The 20,116-nt window shown below is 36.4% G+C and overlaps 1 protein-coding gene and 2 non-coding genes across 19 annotated transcripts in view; 1 reads left to right on the top strand and 2 right to left on the bottom strand.

Annotated features, from left to right (window-relative positions):
• The first annotated feature begins 569 nt into the window (after positions 1-569).
• Positions 570-20,116, top strand: part of LOC105032129 (transposon Ty3-I Gag-Pol polyprotein) — a 29,513-nt gene continuing 9,966 nt past the window's right edge. For 9 of the 17 annotated variants that reach the window (XR_012137495.1, XR_012137509.1, XR_012137493.1 and 6 more), the window contains exons 1-3: positions 670-867; positions 1,011-1,098; positions 2,288-3,709. Coding sequence is in view for 5 of the 17 variants with exons in the window: in XM_073250051.1 (XP_073106152.1) it covers positions 7,762-9,453 (1,692 nt within the window). In the remaining 12 variants the exon portion in view is untranslated. The other 8 variants (XR_012137511.1, XR_012137513.1, XR_012137515.1 and 5 more) reach the window with 5 other exon arrangements.
• On the bottom strand, positions 6,538-6,643 carry LOC140855129 (small nucleolar RNA R71). Its single transcript, XR_012138159.1, has one exon. It is a non-coding gene; the product is annotated as a small nucleolar RNA R71 (small nucleolar RNA).
• Positions 19,292-19,397, bottom strand: LOC140855165 (small nucleolar RNA R71). The gene has a single exon (XR_012138195.1). It is a non-coding gene; the product is annotated as a small nucleolar RNA R71 (small nucleolar RNA).

The following is a 20,116-nucleotide window of genomic DNA, read 5'->3' on the forward strand; positions in this document are numbered from 1 at the left end:
TAGATCACTAAAATAAAACTATCATCCATCTTTTTGTAAAAATAGGGATGTACAAAGTTATTTCACACATGAAATTGATTTTTGCCCTATTTGAATGTGCTCTAGACTGTATTTTATTTGGTTCAGATGATCTTATAGATACGATGATCCATGATTTGCGTTGCATGAATAAAAAATTTTAAAGTTTTATATCTAAAAGCAAACACCAAATATCCAAATTCACAAACAGAAAAAATAACTATTGTTCAAAAAAAAGAGGATTTTTTATACCAAAAAAAAAAAAAGATTTTGGAACAATAGTCATTGGGTGAATTTATTGGTTAGTTTTGTAATTTAAAGAGAAATTAATAACATAAGCATTGATTTGAGATTCTTTTGAAGTTCTCAAGATAAAAATCTAACAAAAAAGATAACAAAACTACAAAAAAATAACAAGAATCTAGCCCAAAAAAAAAAAAAAAGCTGCTTGAAAAGAAAAAGATAAAAAATAATTAAAAAAAAAAAAAAGGCTGGCGTGGTCGCTGGAATTTATGCTGGACTTTTTTTTTAAAGCCCATTTAACCCTACCAGGCCTGTCCTTCACACACGTGGTCCATCTCCGTCTCTCCGCCGAACGCATCAGCGTCACGAACGATGGGAAACGGTTTAACGGTCCCTTCTCCGGTACTCCCTTCACGGGCAAGACTCAATTCAATTTTCCGAATCCTTTCCTAAATTTCCGTTTCCCCAGCTGCAGCTAAGATCCTTTGCCTCCCCTTCGGCCTCTTTCCCTGTGCGTCCTCTTAACAAACCGGCGAGCTCGCCCTTCCCAATCTCTCCGGATTCCTCCACCTTCGTCTCGAGAATCCTCTCATTAACCTCCAGAAGGTGCCCCTGCCCCTCTCTCTTCCAAATATTTCTTCCTTTATAGCTTCGATTCGATTCCTTTCGGTTTTTCAAAACTTCTTAGTTCTGGTATTTGGTTCGTTATTTATGAGCCCTAGTGGTGATTTCTTGCCTGGTTGATGTAGGAATCGATCCGTCTGAAGGTTATGGGACGATGGCAGTGGCTAATAGGGTTAATTTTTATCAGCTTATTCGCTGTTTCTGGAGGAAGAGGTGATTATTTGTTTTATTTTATCATCTACTCTTTTTATGCTGATCTTTGTAAATTGCTCGATGTTTCAAGCGACATTCCTTAGACCATTAAATTAAAACAATTTCACTTATCAACAAGTAGAATAGGTTCCTTTTCTTTTATTTTCTTATTTTCCTTTCATTATATTTTGAACGTTTTAGAGTTTAAAGAAAAATATTGGCTCGATTGTCTGCGTTGTAATAAAAAAAAAAGGAGAGCTGAATATCTACTACAACTCTACAGGTACCCAATGTGATCAATATTCCATTTGCAAGTTCGTAGTTTAGTCATTGAAATATTCTACCAGAGGGCCACAGTTAATTGTGCTAATTTATGTTAGCATAATCAAACTTTACTTCAATGTATCTTATTTGTCCACTATCTTTGATTTTTTAGTTTCTTATATCTAACTTTTAGGCCAAATATTTCTCTAAGTGCAACAATTAGGCATTGGTTTGTCTGTTGCTTGTATATATGCTTTCCAGGCGTGTCTGCTTGTTAGATTTTTCAAGAGTTTTGCTTCTCATTGTTTCAGTCTTATCTTCTTAATTCTCTTGTAGTTGTCCTTATTCCAGATCAATAAATAAAATTAAAGTTGATAATGGAATTTCCAATTGCCTCATCATATACAATTATGTGATCATGTCGCATGGCTTCTGCATACAACTCGTTAAGCAAGATTTTTGGTACAGATTGGTGATGTGTATATATGTACACCTGCACTTCTCTGGATGTCTTAGTTCATGTTTGACCATGCTATTTTGTTTTGTTATTCGGGCATGCGGCATTTGTCCACTTTATCTGATGTTCCTCACAATTGTACTGCTTCGCAGACATTATCCTCCCTTCATCATTCTTTTAAATAACTTAGAAACTTGAGAGAATCTTTAATTTTTCATTCACAAAGAATACGGCCTTGATAAGTTGATGTTGCCATCAGTAAGAATAAGAGTACACCAAGGCACACTTTAACATGCTGCTTTACATGTTTATCATACATTATAGTTGAGTAATTCCAATTTGTTTTGGTTTTCATGAAGAAATCTTGATTTTAGTTGATGTGCCTTACCATAATGGCGCCTGCACATACAATGTCATGGTGAAAATTTTCCCAAATTGGGAATTCTATGAACCATATTGTTTTTAGAAATTTTCTTTGGTTACTTACAGGGCTGATGAGCTAGTCCAGGGCAGATGAGCTAGTCCAGCATGCATAGTGAGGAGTTTCATCTCAGGCAGACTTTTTTGTGATGCATTCACCGGACAAGGGAAAAGGACTTAACCTACATCCCTTTTGACACAATATGTTTATCTCAGTTTCTTCTTTTTTTCTAGAACATTAGCTTTGTGTAGGTCAAAGAAAACTTACTTTATAGAATTTGAAACCTGATAGACAAATATGAGGTCTTTGGTCAAATAAGTATAACATGGCAGTTGCTATTCAATGTAATGGTACCCACATTTTGTCTATTTGTCTTCGGTGTGATGAATTCTTTATGCCCAACCAGTTGAATGGAGCTGTGGATGGTTATTGCATTGTTTCTATTTTTTTCTTATCTCAAATTAGATGGCAAGGTTGATCAGAACTAGATCTGCTAAGCTTTTTATTAATCAATGGTTGCCAGGTCATTTTTCCCATTTCCTTCAGTCTTCACCTTGAGAAACCCATGTTCTTGATGAAAGCTCTTTTTTGTATTAACATCCAATATTAGTTAGTGGTGACATCCATTTTAATTGAAGTTCTTGATTTTCTTCATGAGATGTTCCTGCATGTTCTTCATGAATTCTAAATGTACAATTTTTGTTGATATGCCCCAAAACCAGACATTTGAATTTTTGAGACATTATTTTGTGAAATTCCGTATGGGTTTTTGCATTGGAGGTTTTCTTTTCCCCTATCGAAATCCTTCTTTCACGTTTGAAGAGTTCATCTATTTGGACAAATCCATTGTTTTTTAAGCATCTTTCCTTATAATATATTTTATATGTTATGGTAGAAAAGCCTTATGGGTTCAGTTTATTTATACAAAAATTGCTGAAATATGAACAAATTTTTCATGCCCAAACTTATAAACATCGGTAAGATTTGCATAACTGAATCTTTATGGACATGTTTGGTTCCTTCTGCAGTTGTGAAGCAGCAATATTTTGACCTTTTCTTGTTTCTGATGTCAGAGATTAAGATCAAGTGCGAGGATAACAGTCATATTCACAATCATACCCTTGCCAGGATACTTGTGGAATATGCTTCTGCAGTGACTTATACCTTGCAATATTTTATCAACATGCTATATTATAAACGCTGCATAGCTTAAATGGTTCTTCACTGCTTATATGGCTAGGATTTGCTAATGAAAAAAATGCTTGGATTCTTTCATTCCCTTCAGTTGGCTATACTTTCATTATATCCTATTTATGATATAATGGAATTAGAAATTTTTTTTATTCAGATATCCAATGTAATCAGTCTAGATTTCCTTCTGTTCTGGGGAATTTCTAACATCCACATGTAAAGTCATCTTTCAGGTATACATATCAGATCTTACCGAACATTTTACATGGATGTGCTCAAGGTGCAAAGACTTGATGAAGGTACATATTTTTGTGAGCATTTTTTAATCAAATTAAGACATTCACAAATGTTGGAGGCAGTGTTTGATAAACACTTAATTTAAGTATTTTAAATTAAAAAATTATATTTAATTTATCTTATTTATTAAGAATTTGATGTTTCTTTCTATGTTTTACAGGAAAGGTGATCGCCGATACAAAGAGTCCGATTCATAGATCAAAAAGACTCAAGTTTGAAGAAAATTGGACTTAAAATAAAATTAAAATAAAAAAAAGACGCATCCGGTATTATAGAAAATGAAGATACTATGCAAGAAATCCAAAAAGGATATAGATGTCATTATGAAGGAACTTTTGTTTCTTTTTGGAATATACAAAAAAGGTTTCACGTGAATTCAAAGGCTCTGGGCGGTTTCACGTGAATTCAAAACAAAAGAAAGGTGACGCGGGACGCAGATGCGGGCAGGATGCGGAACGCGTGAGGAATGGACGCGGCGTGAGCTCGTGGGCGCGAGGGTGAGCGTGGACGCGGGCGGGACGGACGCAAGCAGGCGCGCACCGCAGATACAGTGGCCAGCAAATTAAAGGAAAAAATTTTTATTTGGAAATACCTTAAGTGAAAAAAATTGTATTTTTTTTTTTTTAGTCCCACATCGGAAAATCATGTAAAACTCCTCCCTCCTAATACCTATAAAAAGGCTTTTGTACTCCCATTAGAGGGGAGCCCAAAAATTCTTCTAGAGCCTTGCATAGAGGAATAGAAAGGGACTACTTCATGAGCAGCTAGGCTGGCAGTCTCGGGAGTGGAGAAGAAATTTTGTAACGACACAGAAATAGTTTATTGTTCTAAACTTTTCTGTATTTCTTTATATACAATAAAGATTATGTTTTTTATTTAAATTGTCATGAGTTCTTTAATTGCTCTCATTTATATGTTTTTATTTATGCTTTCTTGTTAGATTAATATTAGGAATAGCTTTTACTTTCCGGAGACGCGCCGTGATCTACGGATACGGGGCGTGCCGAGGAAAGAAGAGTTATTTACCCAATACTTTCCGGAGACGCGCCGTGATCTACGGGTACGGAGCGTGCCGAGGAAAGATAGGTATTTTTCCTAAGATTAATCATATCCATTTAATAAAAAAAAAAAAGAAAAAGAGATACAACTCTGCTAGTGCAAAGTGATTCAAAACTCCCAAATTCTTTATTTTCTAATTACCTTAATTTTAAGATAATTTATTTTCTAAATCAAAAACAACGTTTCTTTCTTTTATCTTGCAATCTCAACTTAGCCCAAGGTCCCTGAGGATACGATCTCGACTCATCCTACCTACGTAGTGAGTAGAGTTATTTTTGGTGCTATCAACGACTACGCATCAAATTTTGGCGCCGTTGCCGGGGATCTTGGTACGGTTGAATTAAAAAATTGAAAAAAAAAAAAAATTTAAAAAAATATTTTTTAGTTTTTATTTCTCGTTTTAAAATTTTTTTCAATGCTTTCTAGCTAGATAATCTTATTTGCATAATTACATAATTACCTTGCATAACTAATTTACTATTTAAAAATTTTTCTGCTTAGAATAATTTGCTACTTTTTATAGCCTAGTGATTTATTGCTTTTTAGACTTAATCACTTAAATTTATTTTCTTGCAAAACTAAAAAAAAAAAAAACCCGCTGACATTTCATAACACTTAACTAAAATAGCGTAACCTCAAATATAAAAATTTCTAACCTGATTGGACACCTTGTTTCTTTGCATTGCATCTCCATAATTAATCTTAAGGGCAATAACCCATTAATTAGATAAGGTGGGGATTTGATCACTCTTCCTTGGCCCACAAATCACTCCCTTGCATTTGCATAACCTAGACCTTAATTTAAAATCAACTAGACGTCAGCCTTAGGAATTTCGAGCTCAATAGGATAAGAAAGCTCTAGAGTTGAACCAAGTGCGGATTGGTTAATTGCTCGGTGTCTAAGGCAAGTGGTTAAAGAATGTGGTTTTCAATTGGTTCCGTTGACTGACCTGGCCAACTCAGTTGGTGTCTAAGGAAAGCAACGAGCAGGGAACTTCCCACATCTTACGCTTACCTGGCCGAGTCAGTTAGTCAGTCTTGAGCTTGGAGTGCTCAAAAGCGGTCTTGAAAGTTAGGAGCTATCTAGATCTAAGTTAACCTTAGGATAGAGAGTCTATGATTGTTTAAGTTGATTGCAATTAACATCTAAACATTAATTAATTTCTCCCTTTTCATAGATTTAAGATTCTTAGGTTCTTCTCTTTAGATTTTCTTCATTCTTTTCTCACTTTATTAATATATATTATAAAAAAAAAAAAAATTTCTGTGTGTGCTCTACAGTATAATTGTAAGGTGTATGCTTGGCCGTAGATCGTTACGACCAGAAATCCAACCTTTTGATCCAGAAATAGAAAGAACCTTTAGAGCCAACAGACGTAAAAACATGGACCGAAATCAGGAGAATGATCCACCCAAGCAATTGAAGGAGTACTTTACTCCTTCCACATATACCTACACTCCTTGTATTCAAGTGCCCCCTGTGGAGGCCACTCAATATGAAATTAAGTCCAGTATAATCCAAATGTTACCTTCATTTTATGGACTTAGTAATGAGGACCCTTATAAACATCTTGAAGAATTTCTTGAAATATGCTCAACTGTCAAAATTCACAACTTCTCCGATGATGCTCTTAGGTTGAAATTATTCCCTTTTTCACTTAAGGACAAAGCCAAATACTGGCTACATACTTTGGATTCCATGACTATATCAACCTGGGACCAGCTGCAAGGAGAGTTTCTCAAGAAATATTTTCCCATAGGAAAAACGAATCAAATAAGGAAAGCCATAACTAGTTTTTCCCAATTAGATGGAGAAATGTTTCATGAAACATGGGAAAGATTAAAGGACCTTATTAGAAAATGCCCCCACCATGCTGTACCCAAGTGGCAGTTAATCCAATGTTTTTATGATGGGCTCTCTGAAAGACATCGACAAATGGTCGATGCATCATGCGGTGGGACATTCATGCTGAAAAGTGAGGATGAGGCATGGCAACTGTTTGAAATTTTAAGTGAAAATTCATTACATCATATGTCTGCCTCTATTAGAGATAAACCCATGTTAAACCCAAAAAGAGGTGGAATATATGAAGTAGGAAATGCCATAGATATCCATCAAAAGGTAGATGAACTGTCCCAAAAATTAGATCATCTTCTAAATACTGGACAATCTCCGATTCCACCTAACTCAATCCAAGAAGTTTGTGCATTGTGTGCAAGTCCGAACCATTTTGTTAGTGAATGCCCAGCCGCACCTCAATTTCCTGAGTTTGTGCACGAGCAGGTTCAGCAAGTCCAACAAGCTCGCAGACCAGGAAACGATCCATATTCGAACACTTATAATTCCGGCTGGAGAAACCATCCAAATTTTTCCTGGAGACCACAACCAGTGGTTGGTCCTGCCACACCTCGACCTCAATATCAACGACTACGCATCAAATTTTGGCGCCGTTGCCGGGGACATTTTGCCGTTGAAAATGGTTCGGACTTGCACACAATGCACCCGCTACATTTCAACGGTGCATACTGGCCATTTTTTCGGATATGGTGGACAAATGTCTTGAAGTTTTCTGTGTTTGGAACCACCTTTGAGGATTGTCTCCATAATCTTTCCAAAGTTCTTAAACGGTGTATGGAGACAAATCTTGTCCTAAGTTGGGAAAAGAGCCATTTCATGGTGCGGAAAGGAATTGTATTAGGACATATTATTTCTGAAAAAGGGATCGAGGTAGATAAAGCCAAAGTTGAGGTCATTTCAAAACTACCATCCCCTACTTCGGTCCGACAAATACAATCTTTCTTAGGTCATGCCGGATTTTATAGACGCTTCATCAAAGACTTTAGCAAGATTTTAAGACCCTTGTGCAATCTGTTGGCCAAGGATACACCTTTTGTCTTTGATGAAGACTGTTTGAAAGCGTTCAACACATTACGAACAGCCTTGACAACAGCACCCATAATAAAATCCCCTGACTAGTCCATTCCATTTGAGATTATGTGTGATGCCTCTGACTTTGCAATAGGTGCCGTCTTAGGCCAAAAAATCAATAAGGAGCCACATGTGATCTATTATGCTAGCAAGATTCTTTCCGATGCCCAATTAAACTACACCACAACAGAAAAAGAGCTACTAGCAGTAGTGTTTGCCCTTGAAAAATTTCGCTCATATCTGTTAGGGTCTAAGGTTCTAGTTTACTCTGATCATACGGCTCTGAAACATCTCCTCTCAAAGAAAGATACTAAACCGCGTTTGATCAGATGGATCCTTCTTTTACAAGAATTTGATCTGGAAATCCGAGATAAGAAGGGTTCTGAGAATGTGGTAGCTGATCACATCTCCAGGATCTTAGTTGAACACACGATAGGAATAGATGAGGTCAAAGAAAAATTTTCTGACGAACAACTTTTCGCAATCTCCTCTAGCCGTCCTCCATGGTTTGCCCATATTGTCAATTACTTGTCAACAGGACAAGTACCTTCTCACTGGACAAAACAAGAAAAAGATCGATTTTTCTCGCAAATTAAACATTATTTCTGGGAAGAACCTGAACTATTCAAATACTGTCCTGACCAAGTTATTCGCCGTTGTGTCCCCGAGAGTGAATTCCAAAGCATTCTCACTTTTTATCATTCTTCGGCATGTGGGGGACATTTTAGTGGAAGAAAAACTGCAGCAAAAGTACTGCAAAGTGGGTTTTATTGGCCAACGCTTTTCAAGGATGCACATGAATTTGGCCGAAGTTGTATGCGATGTCAGCAAACAGGAAATTTATCCAAGAAGGATATGATGCCGCTGACCCCCATTTTAGTAGTAGAAATCTTCGATGTTTGGGGAATTGATTTCATGGGACCTTTTCCAGCCTCATTTGGATTTGAATATATTCTGGTGGCAGTTGATTACGTATCAAAATGGGTGGAGGCAATAGCTACGCGGACTAATGATAATAAAATTGTAATTAGTTTTATCCAACGAAACATCATTAGTCGATTTGGCTTCCCAAGGGTGATCATTAGTGATGGGGGGACTCATTTTATGAATAAACACTTTGAAGCACTTATGAAAAAATATAATATTTCACACAAAGTGGCCACACCATATCACCCCCAAACTAATGGTCAGGTAGAGGTGTCAAATAGGGAGATTAAACATATCCTAGAAAAGACGGTTAGGCCCGATAGAAAGGATTGGTCTCTTCGCTTAGACGATGCATTATGGGCTTACCGTACTGCTTTTAAAACACCCATAGGAATGTCTCCCTATCGACTTGTATTCGGAAAAGCTTGTCATTTGCCGGTGGAATTGGAACATCGTGCATTTTGGGCCATACGGCAATTTAACTTTGATATGAAAAATGCAGGTTCCAATAGGAGACTCCAATTAAATGAACTTGAAGAGCTACGCAATGAAGCGTATGAGAGTGTCAAAATTTATAAGGCTCGAACTAAAGCATACCATGATAAATTTATTGCACGAAAAACGTTCGAGCCCAATCAAAAAGTTTGGCTCTTCAATTCTAGATTGCGTCTGTTTCCTGGAAAACTTCACTCACGTTGGGACGGACCTTTCATTGTAACTCAGGTATTTCCTCATGGAGCTATAGAACTCAAAAATCCTAAACAGGGGAACACTTTTAAAGTGAATGGTCAGCGATTGAAACCTTACATAGATGGAATGATGGAGAATTAATTGAATCTATTGATTTAGTGGATCCAAAACTGCCATAATACTCAATTCAGTCTGGCTGAAGACGTAAAACTTAGCGCTTGTTGGGAGGCAACCCAACGATTTCATATTTTTTACTTTACCGCAGCTGCAGGAATTTAGAACAAGAGCCTATTAATCAATGAAGCTATCTTCAACTTCCGAAGTAAAATTATCCCAGGTGCACTCTCTCCTTTTATTTTCTTTGCTTTTCTACTCCATTGAGGACAATGTAGATTAAGTGGGGGGGGAAATTAATCAAATCCTCGAGTATGGTCAGAAATAATTAGTTTTGTGTATTCAAATTTTGATTAAGAGTCAATTAAGCATCCTAATAAATGAATGATTAACGGTCAAGATAATTTTAGAGATACTGAGGAATAAATTATTAAGAAAACCCAATGAATGGTAGGGTTTAAACTAGATCAAATTTTAGGAGTGATTCTACAACCTTCTTCTTACTGATCTCAATAAAAAAATCTGCTTCATGAGAAATTGGGTGGAAAGATCGAGGTATGCAAAAATTCTCCTTAAAATTTATATATATATAAAAAAAAAAGAGAGAAAAAGAAAAACAACATTGGTTTCCTACTGAGTAACCGGGCCCTTTCGTCTAAGTAAGCGTTGTGGTTCGCGTAAAAAGGTAGGCAGTGTTAAAAAAAAAAAAATAATAATAATAATAATCATAATAATAATAAAATATATATATATATATATATTAAGGGGACTAAATTGCAAGAAGATAATAAACCTCTTTTCCATTAAGTTAGAGGATTTAAAGAGTAAAGTGGAGAGTTGGTGAAAGAAAAGCTCTAAAATTTCTTTAGTTAATACTCAGCCACTAATGGGGTCAAATTGATAATCCAATAAAATATCTCTTTAATGGTCTGATCAAGTATCATCTACCTTTTGGGATGTCTAACCTAATTTTTGATTCAAAATCGAGTCGGTACACAATGCTGATATATCTATTTTACTCGAGGACGAGAAAAATTCAAGTTGGGGGGTGTGATAAACACTTAATTTAAGTCATTTAAAGCAAAAAATCTTATTTAATTTATTTTATTTATTAAGAATTTGATGCTTCTTTTTATGTTTTACAGGAAAGATGATCGCCGATACAAAGAGTCCGATTCATAGATTAAAAAGACTCAAGTTTGAAAAAATTTGGACTTAAAATAAAATTAAAATAAAAGAAAGACGCATCCGGTATTATAGAAAATGAAGATACTATGCAAGAAATCCAAAAGGATATAGATGTCATTGTGAAGAAACTTTTGTTTTTTTTTGGAATAGATAAAGAATGTTTCACATGAATAATGCTCTGGGCGCATGAATTCAAAACAAAAGATCTGGGCGCCCGTTACGTGAATTCAAAAGAAGAAATATGTGAATTCAAAAGAAGAAAGGACGAACATGGATGCGGCGCGGACGTGGGCAGGACGCGGAACGCGTGAGGAATGGACGCGGCGTGAGCTCGTGGGCGCGCGGGTGAGCATGGATGCGGGCGGGACGGACGCAAGCAGGCGCGCACCGAAGACACAGTGGCGAGCAAATTAAAGGAAAAAATTTTTCTTTGGAAATACCTCAAGTGGAAAAATTTATATTTTTTTTAGTCCCACATCGAAAAACCATGTAAAACTCCTCCCTCCTAATACCTATAAAAAGGCTTTTGTACTCCCATTAGAAGGGGAGCCCAGAAATTCTTCTAGAGCCTTGCATAGAGGAATAGAAATGGACTACTTCATGAGCAGCTAGGCTGGCAGTCTCGGGAGTGGAGAAGAAATTTTGTAACGACACAGAAATGGTTTATTGTTCTAAACTTTCCTGTATTTTTTTATATGCAATAAAGATTATGTTTTTTATTTAAATTGTCATGAGTTCTTTAATTGCTCTCATTTATATGTTTTTATTTATGCTTTCTTGTTAGATTAATATTAGGAATAGCTTTTACTTTCCGGAGACGCGCCGTGATCTACGGATACGGGGCGTGCCGAGGAAAGAAGAGTTATTTACCCAATACTTTCCGGAGACGCGCCGTGATCTACGGGTACGGAGCGTGCCGAGGAAAGATAGGTATTTTTCCTAAGATTAATCGCATCCATTTAATTAAAAAAAAAAAAAAAAAAGAGATACAACTCTGCTAGTGCAAAGTGATTCAAAACTCCCAAGTTCTTTATTTTCTAATTACCTTAATTTTAAGATAATTTATTTTCTAAATCAAAAACAACGTTTCTTTCTTTTATCTTGCAATCTCAACTTAGCCCAAGGTCCCTGAGGATACGATCTCGACTCATCCTACCTACGTAGTGAGTAGAGTTATTTTTGGTGCTATCAACGACTACGCATCAAATTTTGAACTCCAACTGGAGCAAGAGCTCCCTCCTTTACCCTGTCTCCAGGGAGAGCCTATCCATTCTCTTTTTTATCACGCCTACACGTCTTGCTTTTACTGCTATATCGGGCCAAAAGGATAGGACTAGATCACAAGCATGCAGGATGAGTCCGCGCTATCCCATTGGGAACCGGGCAGGTGAACGAACAAGGAAAGTAGAGGATTCGGAAATTCGTAAGAAAGAGTCATGGTCTTTGGTCTTGCTGCTGCTTTTAAGTTGAGTTGGCAAAGGATAGACAGTAGGGTAAAGGAGGGAGCTCTTGCTCCAGTTGGAGTTCAAAATTTGATGCGTAGTCGTTGATAGCACCAAAAATAACTCTACTCACTACGTAGATAGGATGAGTCGAGATCGTATCCTCAGGGACCTTGGGCTAAGTTGAGATTGCAAGATAAAAGAAAGAAACGTTGTTTTTGATTTAGAAAATAAATTATCTTAAAATTAAGATAATTAGAAAATAAAGAACTTGGGAGTTTTGAATCACTTTGCACTAGCAGAGTTGTATCTCTTTTTCTTTTTTTTTTTTAATTAAATGGATGCGATTAATCTTAGGAAAAATACCTATCTTTCCTCGGCACGCTCCGTACCCGTAGATCACGGCGCGTCTCCGGAAAGTATTGGGTAAATAACTCTTCTTTCCTCGGCACGCCCCGTATCCGTAGATCACGGCGCGTCTCCGGAAAGTAAAAGCTATTCCTAATATTAATCTAACAAGAAAGCATAAATAAAAACATATAAATGAGAGCAATTAAAGAACTCATGACAATTTAAATAAAAAATATAATCTTTATTGCATATAAAGAAATACAGGAAAGTTTAAAACAATAAACCATTTCTGTGTCGTTACAAAATTTCTTCTCCACTCCCGAGACTGCCAGCCTAGCTGCTGATGAAGTAGTCCCTTTCTATTCCTCTATGCAAGGCTCTAGAAGAATTTCTGGGCTCCCCTTCTAATGGGAGTACAAAAGCCTTTTTATAGGAATTAGGAGGGAGGAGTTTTACATGGTTTTCCGATGTGGGACTAAAAAAAATACAAATTTTTCCACTTGAGGTATTTCCAAATAAAAATTTTTTCCTTTAATTTGCTCGCCACTGTGTCTTCGGTGCGCGCCTGCTTGCGTCCGTCCCGCCCGCATCCACGCTCACCCGCGCACCCACGAGCTCACGCCGCGTCCATTCCTCACGCGTTCCGCGTCCTGCCCGCATCCGTGCCGCGTCCATGTTCGTCCTTTCTTCTTTTGAATTCACATATTTCTTCTTTTGAATTCACGTAACGCGCGCCCAGATCTTTTGTTTTGAATTCATGCGCCCAGAGCATTATTCACGTGAAACATTCTTTATCTATTCCAAAAAGAAACAAAAGTTTCTTCACAATGACATCTATATCCTTTTGGATTCCTTGCATAGTATCTTCATTTTCTATAATACCGGATGCGTCTTTCTTTTATTTTAATTTTATTTTAAGTCCAAATTTTTTCAAACTTGAGTATTTTTAATCTATGAATCGGACTCTTTGTATCGGCGATCATCTTTCCTGTAAAACATAAAAAGAAGCATCAAATTTTTAATAAATAAAATAAATTAAATAAGATTTTCTGCTTTAAATGACTTAAATTAAGTGTTTATCACACCCCCAACTTGAATTTTTCTCGTCCTCGAGTAAAATAGATATATCAGCATTGTGTACCGACTCGGTTTTGAATAAAAAATTAGGTTAGGCATCCCAAAAGGTAGATGATACTTGGTCAGACCATTAAAGAGATATTTCATTGGATTATCAATTTGACCCAATTAGTGGCTGAGTATTAACTAAAGAAATTTTAGAGCTTTTCTTTCACCAACTCTCCACTTTACTCTTTATATCCTCTAACTTAATGGAAAAAAGGTTTATTATCTTCTTGCAATTTAGTCCCCTTAATATATATATATATATATATTTTTTATTATTATTATGATTATTATTATTATTATTATTTTTTTTTTTTTTAACACTGCCTACCTTTTTACGCGAACCACAACGCTTACTTAGGCGAAAGGGCCCGGTTACTCAGTAGGAAACCAATATTGTTTTTCTTTTTCTCTCTTTTTTTTTTATATATATATATATTTTAAGGAGAATTTTTGCATACCTCGATCTTTCCACCCAATTTCTCATGAAGCAGATTTTTTTATTGAGATCAGTAAGAAGAAGGTTGTAGAATCACTCCTAAAATTTGATCTAGTTTAAACCCTACCATTCATTGGGTTTTCTTAATAATTTATTCCTCAGTATCTCTAAAATTATCTTGACCGTTAATCATTCATTTATTAGGATGCCTAATTGACTCTTAATCAAAATTTGAATACACAAAACTAATTATTTCTGACCATACTCGAGGATTTGATTAATTTCCCCCCCCAACTTAATCTACATTGTCCTCAATGGAGTAGAAAAGCAAAGAAAATAGAAGGAGAGAGTGCACCTGGGATAATTTTGCTTCGGAAGTTGAAGATAGCTTCATTGATTAATAGGCTCTTGTTCCAAATTCCTGCAGCTGCGGTAAAGCAAAAAATATGAAATCGTTGGGTTGCCTCCCAACAAGCGCTAAGTTTTACGTCTTCAGCCAGACTGAATTGAGTATTATGGTAGTTTTGGATCCACTAAATCAATAGATTCAATTAATTCTCCATCACTAATTCCATCTATGTAAGGTTTCAATCGCTGACCATTCACTTTAAAAGTGTTCCCCTGTTTAGGATTTTTGAGTTCTATAGCTCCATGAGGAAATACCTGAGTTACAATGAAAGGTCCGTCCCAACGTGAGCAAAGTTTTTCAGGAAACAGACGCAATCTAGAATTGAAGAGCCAAACTTTTTGATTGGGCTCGAACATTTTTCGTGCAATAAATTTATCATGGTATGCTTTAGTTCGAGCCTTATAAATTTTGACACTCTCATACGCTTCATTGCGTAGCTCTTCAAGTTCCTTTAATTGGTCTCCTATTGGAACCTGCATTTTTCATATCAAAGTTAAATTGCCGTATGGCCCAAAATGCACGATGTTCCAATTCCACCGGCAAATGACAAGATTTTCCGAATATAAGTCGATAGGGAGACATTCCTATGGGTGTTTTAAAAGCAGTACGGTAAGCCCATAATGCATCGTCTAAGCGAAGAGACCAATCCTTTCTATCGGGCCTAACCGTCTTTTCTAGGATATGTTTAATCTCCCTATTTGACACCTCTATCTGACCATTAGTTTGGGGGTGATATGGTGTGGCCACTTTGTGTGAAATATTATATTTTTTCATAAGTGCTTCAAAGTGTTTATTTATAAAATGAGTCCCCCCATCACTAATGATCACCCTTAGGAAGCCAAATCGACTAATGATGTTTCGTTGGATAAAACTAATTACAATTTTATTATCATTAGTCCGCGTAGCTATTGCCTCCACCCATTTTGATACGTAATCAACTGCCACCAGAATATATTCAAATCCAAATGAGGCTGGAAAAGGTCCCATGAAATCAATTCCCCAAACATCGAAGATTTCTACTACTAAAATGGGGGTCAGCGGTATCATATCCTTCTTGGATAAATTTCCTGTTTGCTGACATCGCAGACAACTTCGGCCAAATTCATGTGCATCCTTGAAAAGCGTTGGCCAATAAAACCCACTTTGCAGTACTTTTGCTGCAGTTTTTCTTCCACTAAAATGTCCCCCACATGCCGAAGAATGGCAAAAAGTGAGAATGCTTTGGAATTCACTCTCAGGGACACAACGACGAATAACTTGGTCAGGACAATATTTGAATAGTTCAGATTCTTCCCAGAAATAATGTTTAATTTGCGAGAAAAATCGATCATTTTCTTGTTTTGTCCAGTGAGAAGGTACTTGTCCTGTTGAGAAGTAATTGACAATATGGGCAAACCATGGAGGACGGCTAGAGGAGATTGCGAAAAATTTGATGCGTAGTCGTTGATAGCACCAAAAATAACTCTACTCACTATGTAGGTAGGATGAGTCGAGATCGTATCCTCAGGGACCTTGGGCTAAGTTGAGATTGCAAGATAAAAGAAAGAAACGTTGTTTTTGATTTAGAAAATAAATTATCTTAAAATTAAGGTAATTAGAAAATAAAGAACTTGGGAGTTTTGAATCACTTTGCACTAGCAGAGTTGTATCTCTTTTTCTTTTTTTTTTATTAAATGGATGCGATTAATCTTAGAAAAAATACCTATCTTTCCTCGGCACGCTCCGTACCCGTAGATCACGGCGCGTCTCCGGAAAGTATTGGGTAAATAACTCTTCTTTCCTCGGCACGCCCCGTATCCGTAGATCACGGCGCGTCTCCGGAAAGTAAAAGCTATTCCTAATATTAATCTAACAAGAAAGCATAAATAAAAACATATAAATGAGAGCAATTAAAGAACTCATGGCAATTTAAATAAAAAACATAATCTTTATTGCATATAAAGAAATACAGGAAAGTTTAGAACAATAAACCATTTCTGTGTCGTTACAAAATTTCTTCTCCACTCCCGAGACTGCTAGCCTAGCTGCTCATGAAGTAGTCCCTTTCTATCCCTTTATGCAAGGCTCTAGAAGAATTTCTGGGCTCCCCTCTAATGGGAGTACAAAAGCCTTTTTATAGGTATTAGGAGGGAGGAGTTTTACATGATTTTCCGATGTGGGACTAAAAAAAAAAATACAAATTTTTTCACTTAAGGTATTTCCAAATAAATTTTTTTTTTTAATTTGCTGGCCACTGTATCTGCGGTGCACGCCTGCTTGCGTCCGTCCCGCCCGCGTCTACGCTCACCCTCGCGTCCACGAGCTCACGCCGCGTCCATTCCTCACGCGTTCCGCGTCCTGCCCGATCTGCTTTTCTTTTGTTTTGAATTCACGTGAAACCGCCCAGAGCCTTTGAATTCACGTGAAACCTTTTTTGTATATTTCAAAAAGAAACAAAAGTTCCTTCATAATGACATCTATATCCTTTTTAGATTCCTTGCATAGTATCTTCATTTTCTATAATACCGGATGCGTCTTTCTTTTATTTTAATTTTATTTTAAGTCCAATTTTTTTCAAACTTGAGTCTTTTTGATCTATGAATCGGACTCTTTGTATCGGCGATCACCTTTCCTGTAAAACATAGAAAGAAACATCAAATTCTTAATAAATAAGATAAATTAAATATAATTTTTTAATTTAAAATACTTAAATTAAGTGTTTATCACACCCTCCAACTTGAATTTTGCTCGTCCTCGAGTAAAATAGATATATCAGCATTGTGTACCGATTTGATTTTGAATAAAAAGTAGGTTAGGCATCCCAAAAGGTAGATGTTACTTGGTCAGACCATTAAAGAGATATTTCATTGGATTATCAATTTGACCCAATTAGTGGCTGAGTATTAACTAAAGAAATTTCAGAGCTTTTCTTTCACCAACTCTCCACTTTACTCTTTAAATCCTCTAACTTAATGGAAAAGAGGTTTATTATCTTCTTGCAATTTAGTCCCCTTAATATATATATATTTTATTATTATTATTATTATTATTATTATTATTATTTTTTTTTTTATATTGCCTACCTTTTTACGCGAACCACAACGCTTACTTAGGCGAAAGGGCCCGGTTACTCTGTAGGAGACCAATGTTGTTTTTTCTTTCTCTCTCTTTTATATATATATATATATATATAAATTTTAAGGAGAATTTTTTGCATACCTCGATCTTTCCACCCAATTTCTCATGAAGCAGATTTTTTATTGAGATCAGGTAGAGGTGTCAAATAGGGAGATTAAACATATCCTAGAAAAGACGGTTAGGCCCGATAGAAAGGATTGGTCTCTTCGCTTAGACAATGCATTATGGGCTTACCGTACTGCTTTTAAAACACCCATAGGAATGTCTCCCTATCGACTTGTATTCGGAAAAGCTTGTCATTTGCCGGTGGAATTGCAACATCGTGCATTTTGGGCCATACGGCAATTTAACTTTGATATGAAAAATGCAGGTTCCAATAGGAGACTCCAATTAAATGAACTTGAAGAGCTACGCAATGAAGCATATGAGAGTGTCAAAATTTATAAGGCTCGAACTAAAGCATATCATGATAAATTTATTGCACGAAAAATGTTCGAGCCCAATCAAAAAGTTTGGCTCTTCAATTCTAGGTTGCGTCTATTTCCTGGAAAACTTCGCTCACGTTGGGACGGACCTTTCATTGTAACTCAGGTATTTCCTCATGGAGCTATAGAACTCAAAAATCCTAAACAGGGGAACACTTTTAAAGTGAACGGTCAGCGATTGAAACCTTACATAGATGGAATTAGTGATGGAGAATTAATTGAATCTGTTGATTTAGTGGATCCAAAACTGCTATAATACTCAATTCAGTCTGGCTGAAGACGTAAAACTTAGCGCTTGTTGGGAGGCAACCCAACGATTTCATATTTTTTTACTTTATCGTAGCTGCAGGAATTTAGAACAAGAGCCTATTAATCAATGAAGCTATCTTCAACTTCCGAAGCAAAATTATCCCAGGTGCACTCTCTCCTTTTATTTTCTTTGCTTTTCTACTCCATTGAGGACAATGTAGATTAAGTTGGGGGGGGGGAATTAATCAAATCCTCGAGTATGGTCAGAAATAATTAGTTTTGTGTATTCAAATTTTGATTAAGAGTCAATTAGGCATCCTAATAAATGAATGATTAACGGTCAAGATAATTTTAGAGATACTGAGGAATAAATTATTAAGAAAACCCAATGAATGGTAGGGTTTAAACTAGATCAAATTTTAGGAGTGATTCTACAACCTTCTTCTTACTGATCTCAATAAAAAATCTGCTTCATGAGAAATTGGGTGGAAAGATCGAGGTATGCAAAAAATTCTCCTTAAAATTTATATATATATATATATATATAAAAAAAATTTTGTGTGTGCTCTACGGTATAATTGTAAGGTGTATGCTTGGCCGTAGATCGTTACGACCAGAAATCCAACCTTTTGATCCAGAAATAGAAAGAACCTTTAGAGCCAACAGACGTAAAAACATGGACCGAAATCAGGAGAATGATCCACCCAAGCAATTGAAGGAGTACTTTACTCCTTCCACATATACCTACTCTCCTTGTATTCAAGTGCCCCCTGTGGAGGCCACTCAATATGAAATTAAGTCCAGTATAATCCAAATGTTACCTTCATTTTATGGACTTAGTAATGAGGACCCTTATAAACATCTGGAAGAATTTCTTGAGATATGCTCAACTGTCAAAATTCACAACTTCTCCGATGATGCTCTTAGGTTAAAATTATTCTCTTTTTCACTTAAGGACAAAGCCAAATACTGGCTACATACTTTGGATTCCATGACTATATCAACCTGGGACCAGCTGCAAGGAGAGTTTCTCAAGAAATATTTTTTCATAGGAAAAACGAATCAAATAAGGAAAGCCATAACTAGTTTTTTCCAATTAGATGGAGAAATGTTTCATGAAACATGGGAAAGATTAAAGGACCTTATTAGAAAATATCCCCACCATGCTGTACCCAAGTGGCAGTTAATCCAATGTTTTTATGATGGGCTCTCTGAAAGACATCGACAAATGGTCGATGCATCATGCGGTGGGACATTTATGCTGAAAAGTGAGGATGAGGCATGGCAACTGTTTGAAATTTTAAGTAAAAATTCATTACATCATATGTCTGCCTCTATTAGAGATAAACCCATGTTAAACCCAAAAACGTAAATCTAGATCACAAATCCCAAAGAAAGTACGTTTCACTGAACATGCTAGTTCTGTCTTCCAGCATGCCACTCCTCCAAAGCTTAAGGACCCAGAAGCCCCCATCATTTCCTGTGTTATAGGAGATTATCACATTGAAAAAGCTCTTTTGGATTTAGGGGCAAGTGTGAATCTTTTATCTAGTTCGGTGTATGAACTTTTTGGATTTGGAGAACTGAAACCCACATCAATCACACTGCAGTTAGCCGACAGATCAATTAAGGAACCACGAGGAATGCTTGAGGATGTCTTGGTCAAGGTAGATGAGTTTTACTTTCCAGTTGATTTTCTAGTTCTCGATATGGAATTAAGTGGCAACCCCAGACAAATTCCCATTATCTTAGGACGACCCTTCCTAGCTACGGCAAATGCATGCATTAATTGTAGGACAGGAGTCATGGACGTATCGTTTGGGAATAAGAAACTAAGACTGAATGTGTTTGGTGCTTCCCAAGGACCATCAATGGATAGTTGCTTCGA

This window comes from Elaeis guineensis, chromosome 1 (assembly GCF_000442705.2).
Source record: "Elaeis guineensis isolate ETL-2024a chromosome 1, EG11, whole genome shotgun sequence".
NCBI classification, from domain to species: Eukaryota; Viridiplantae; Streptophyta; class Magnoliopsida; order Arecales; family Arecaceae; genus Elaeis; species Elaeis guineensis.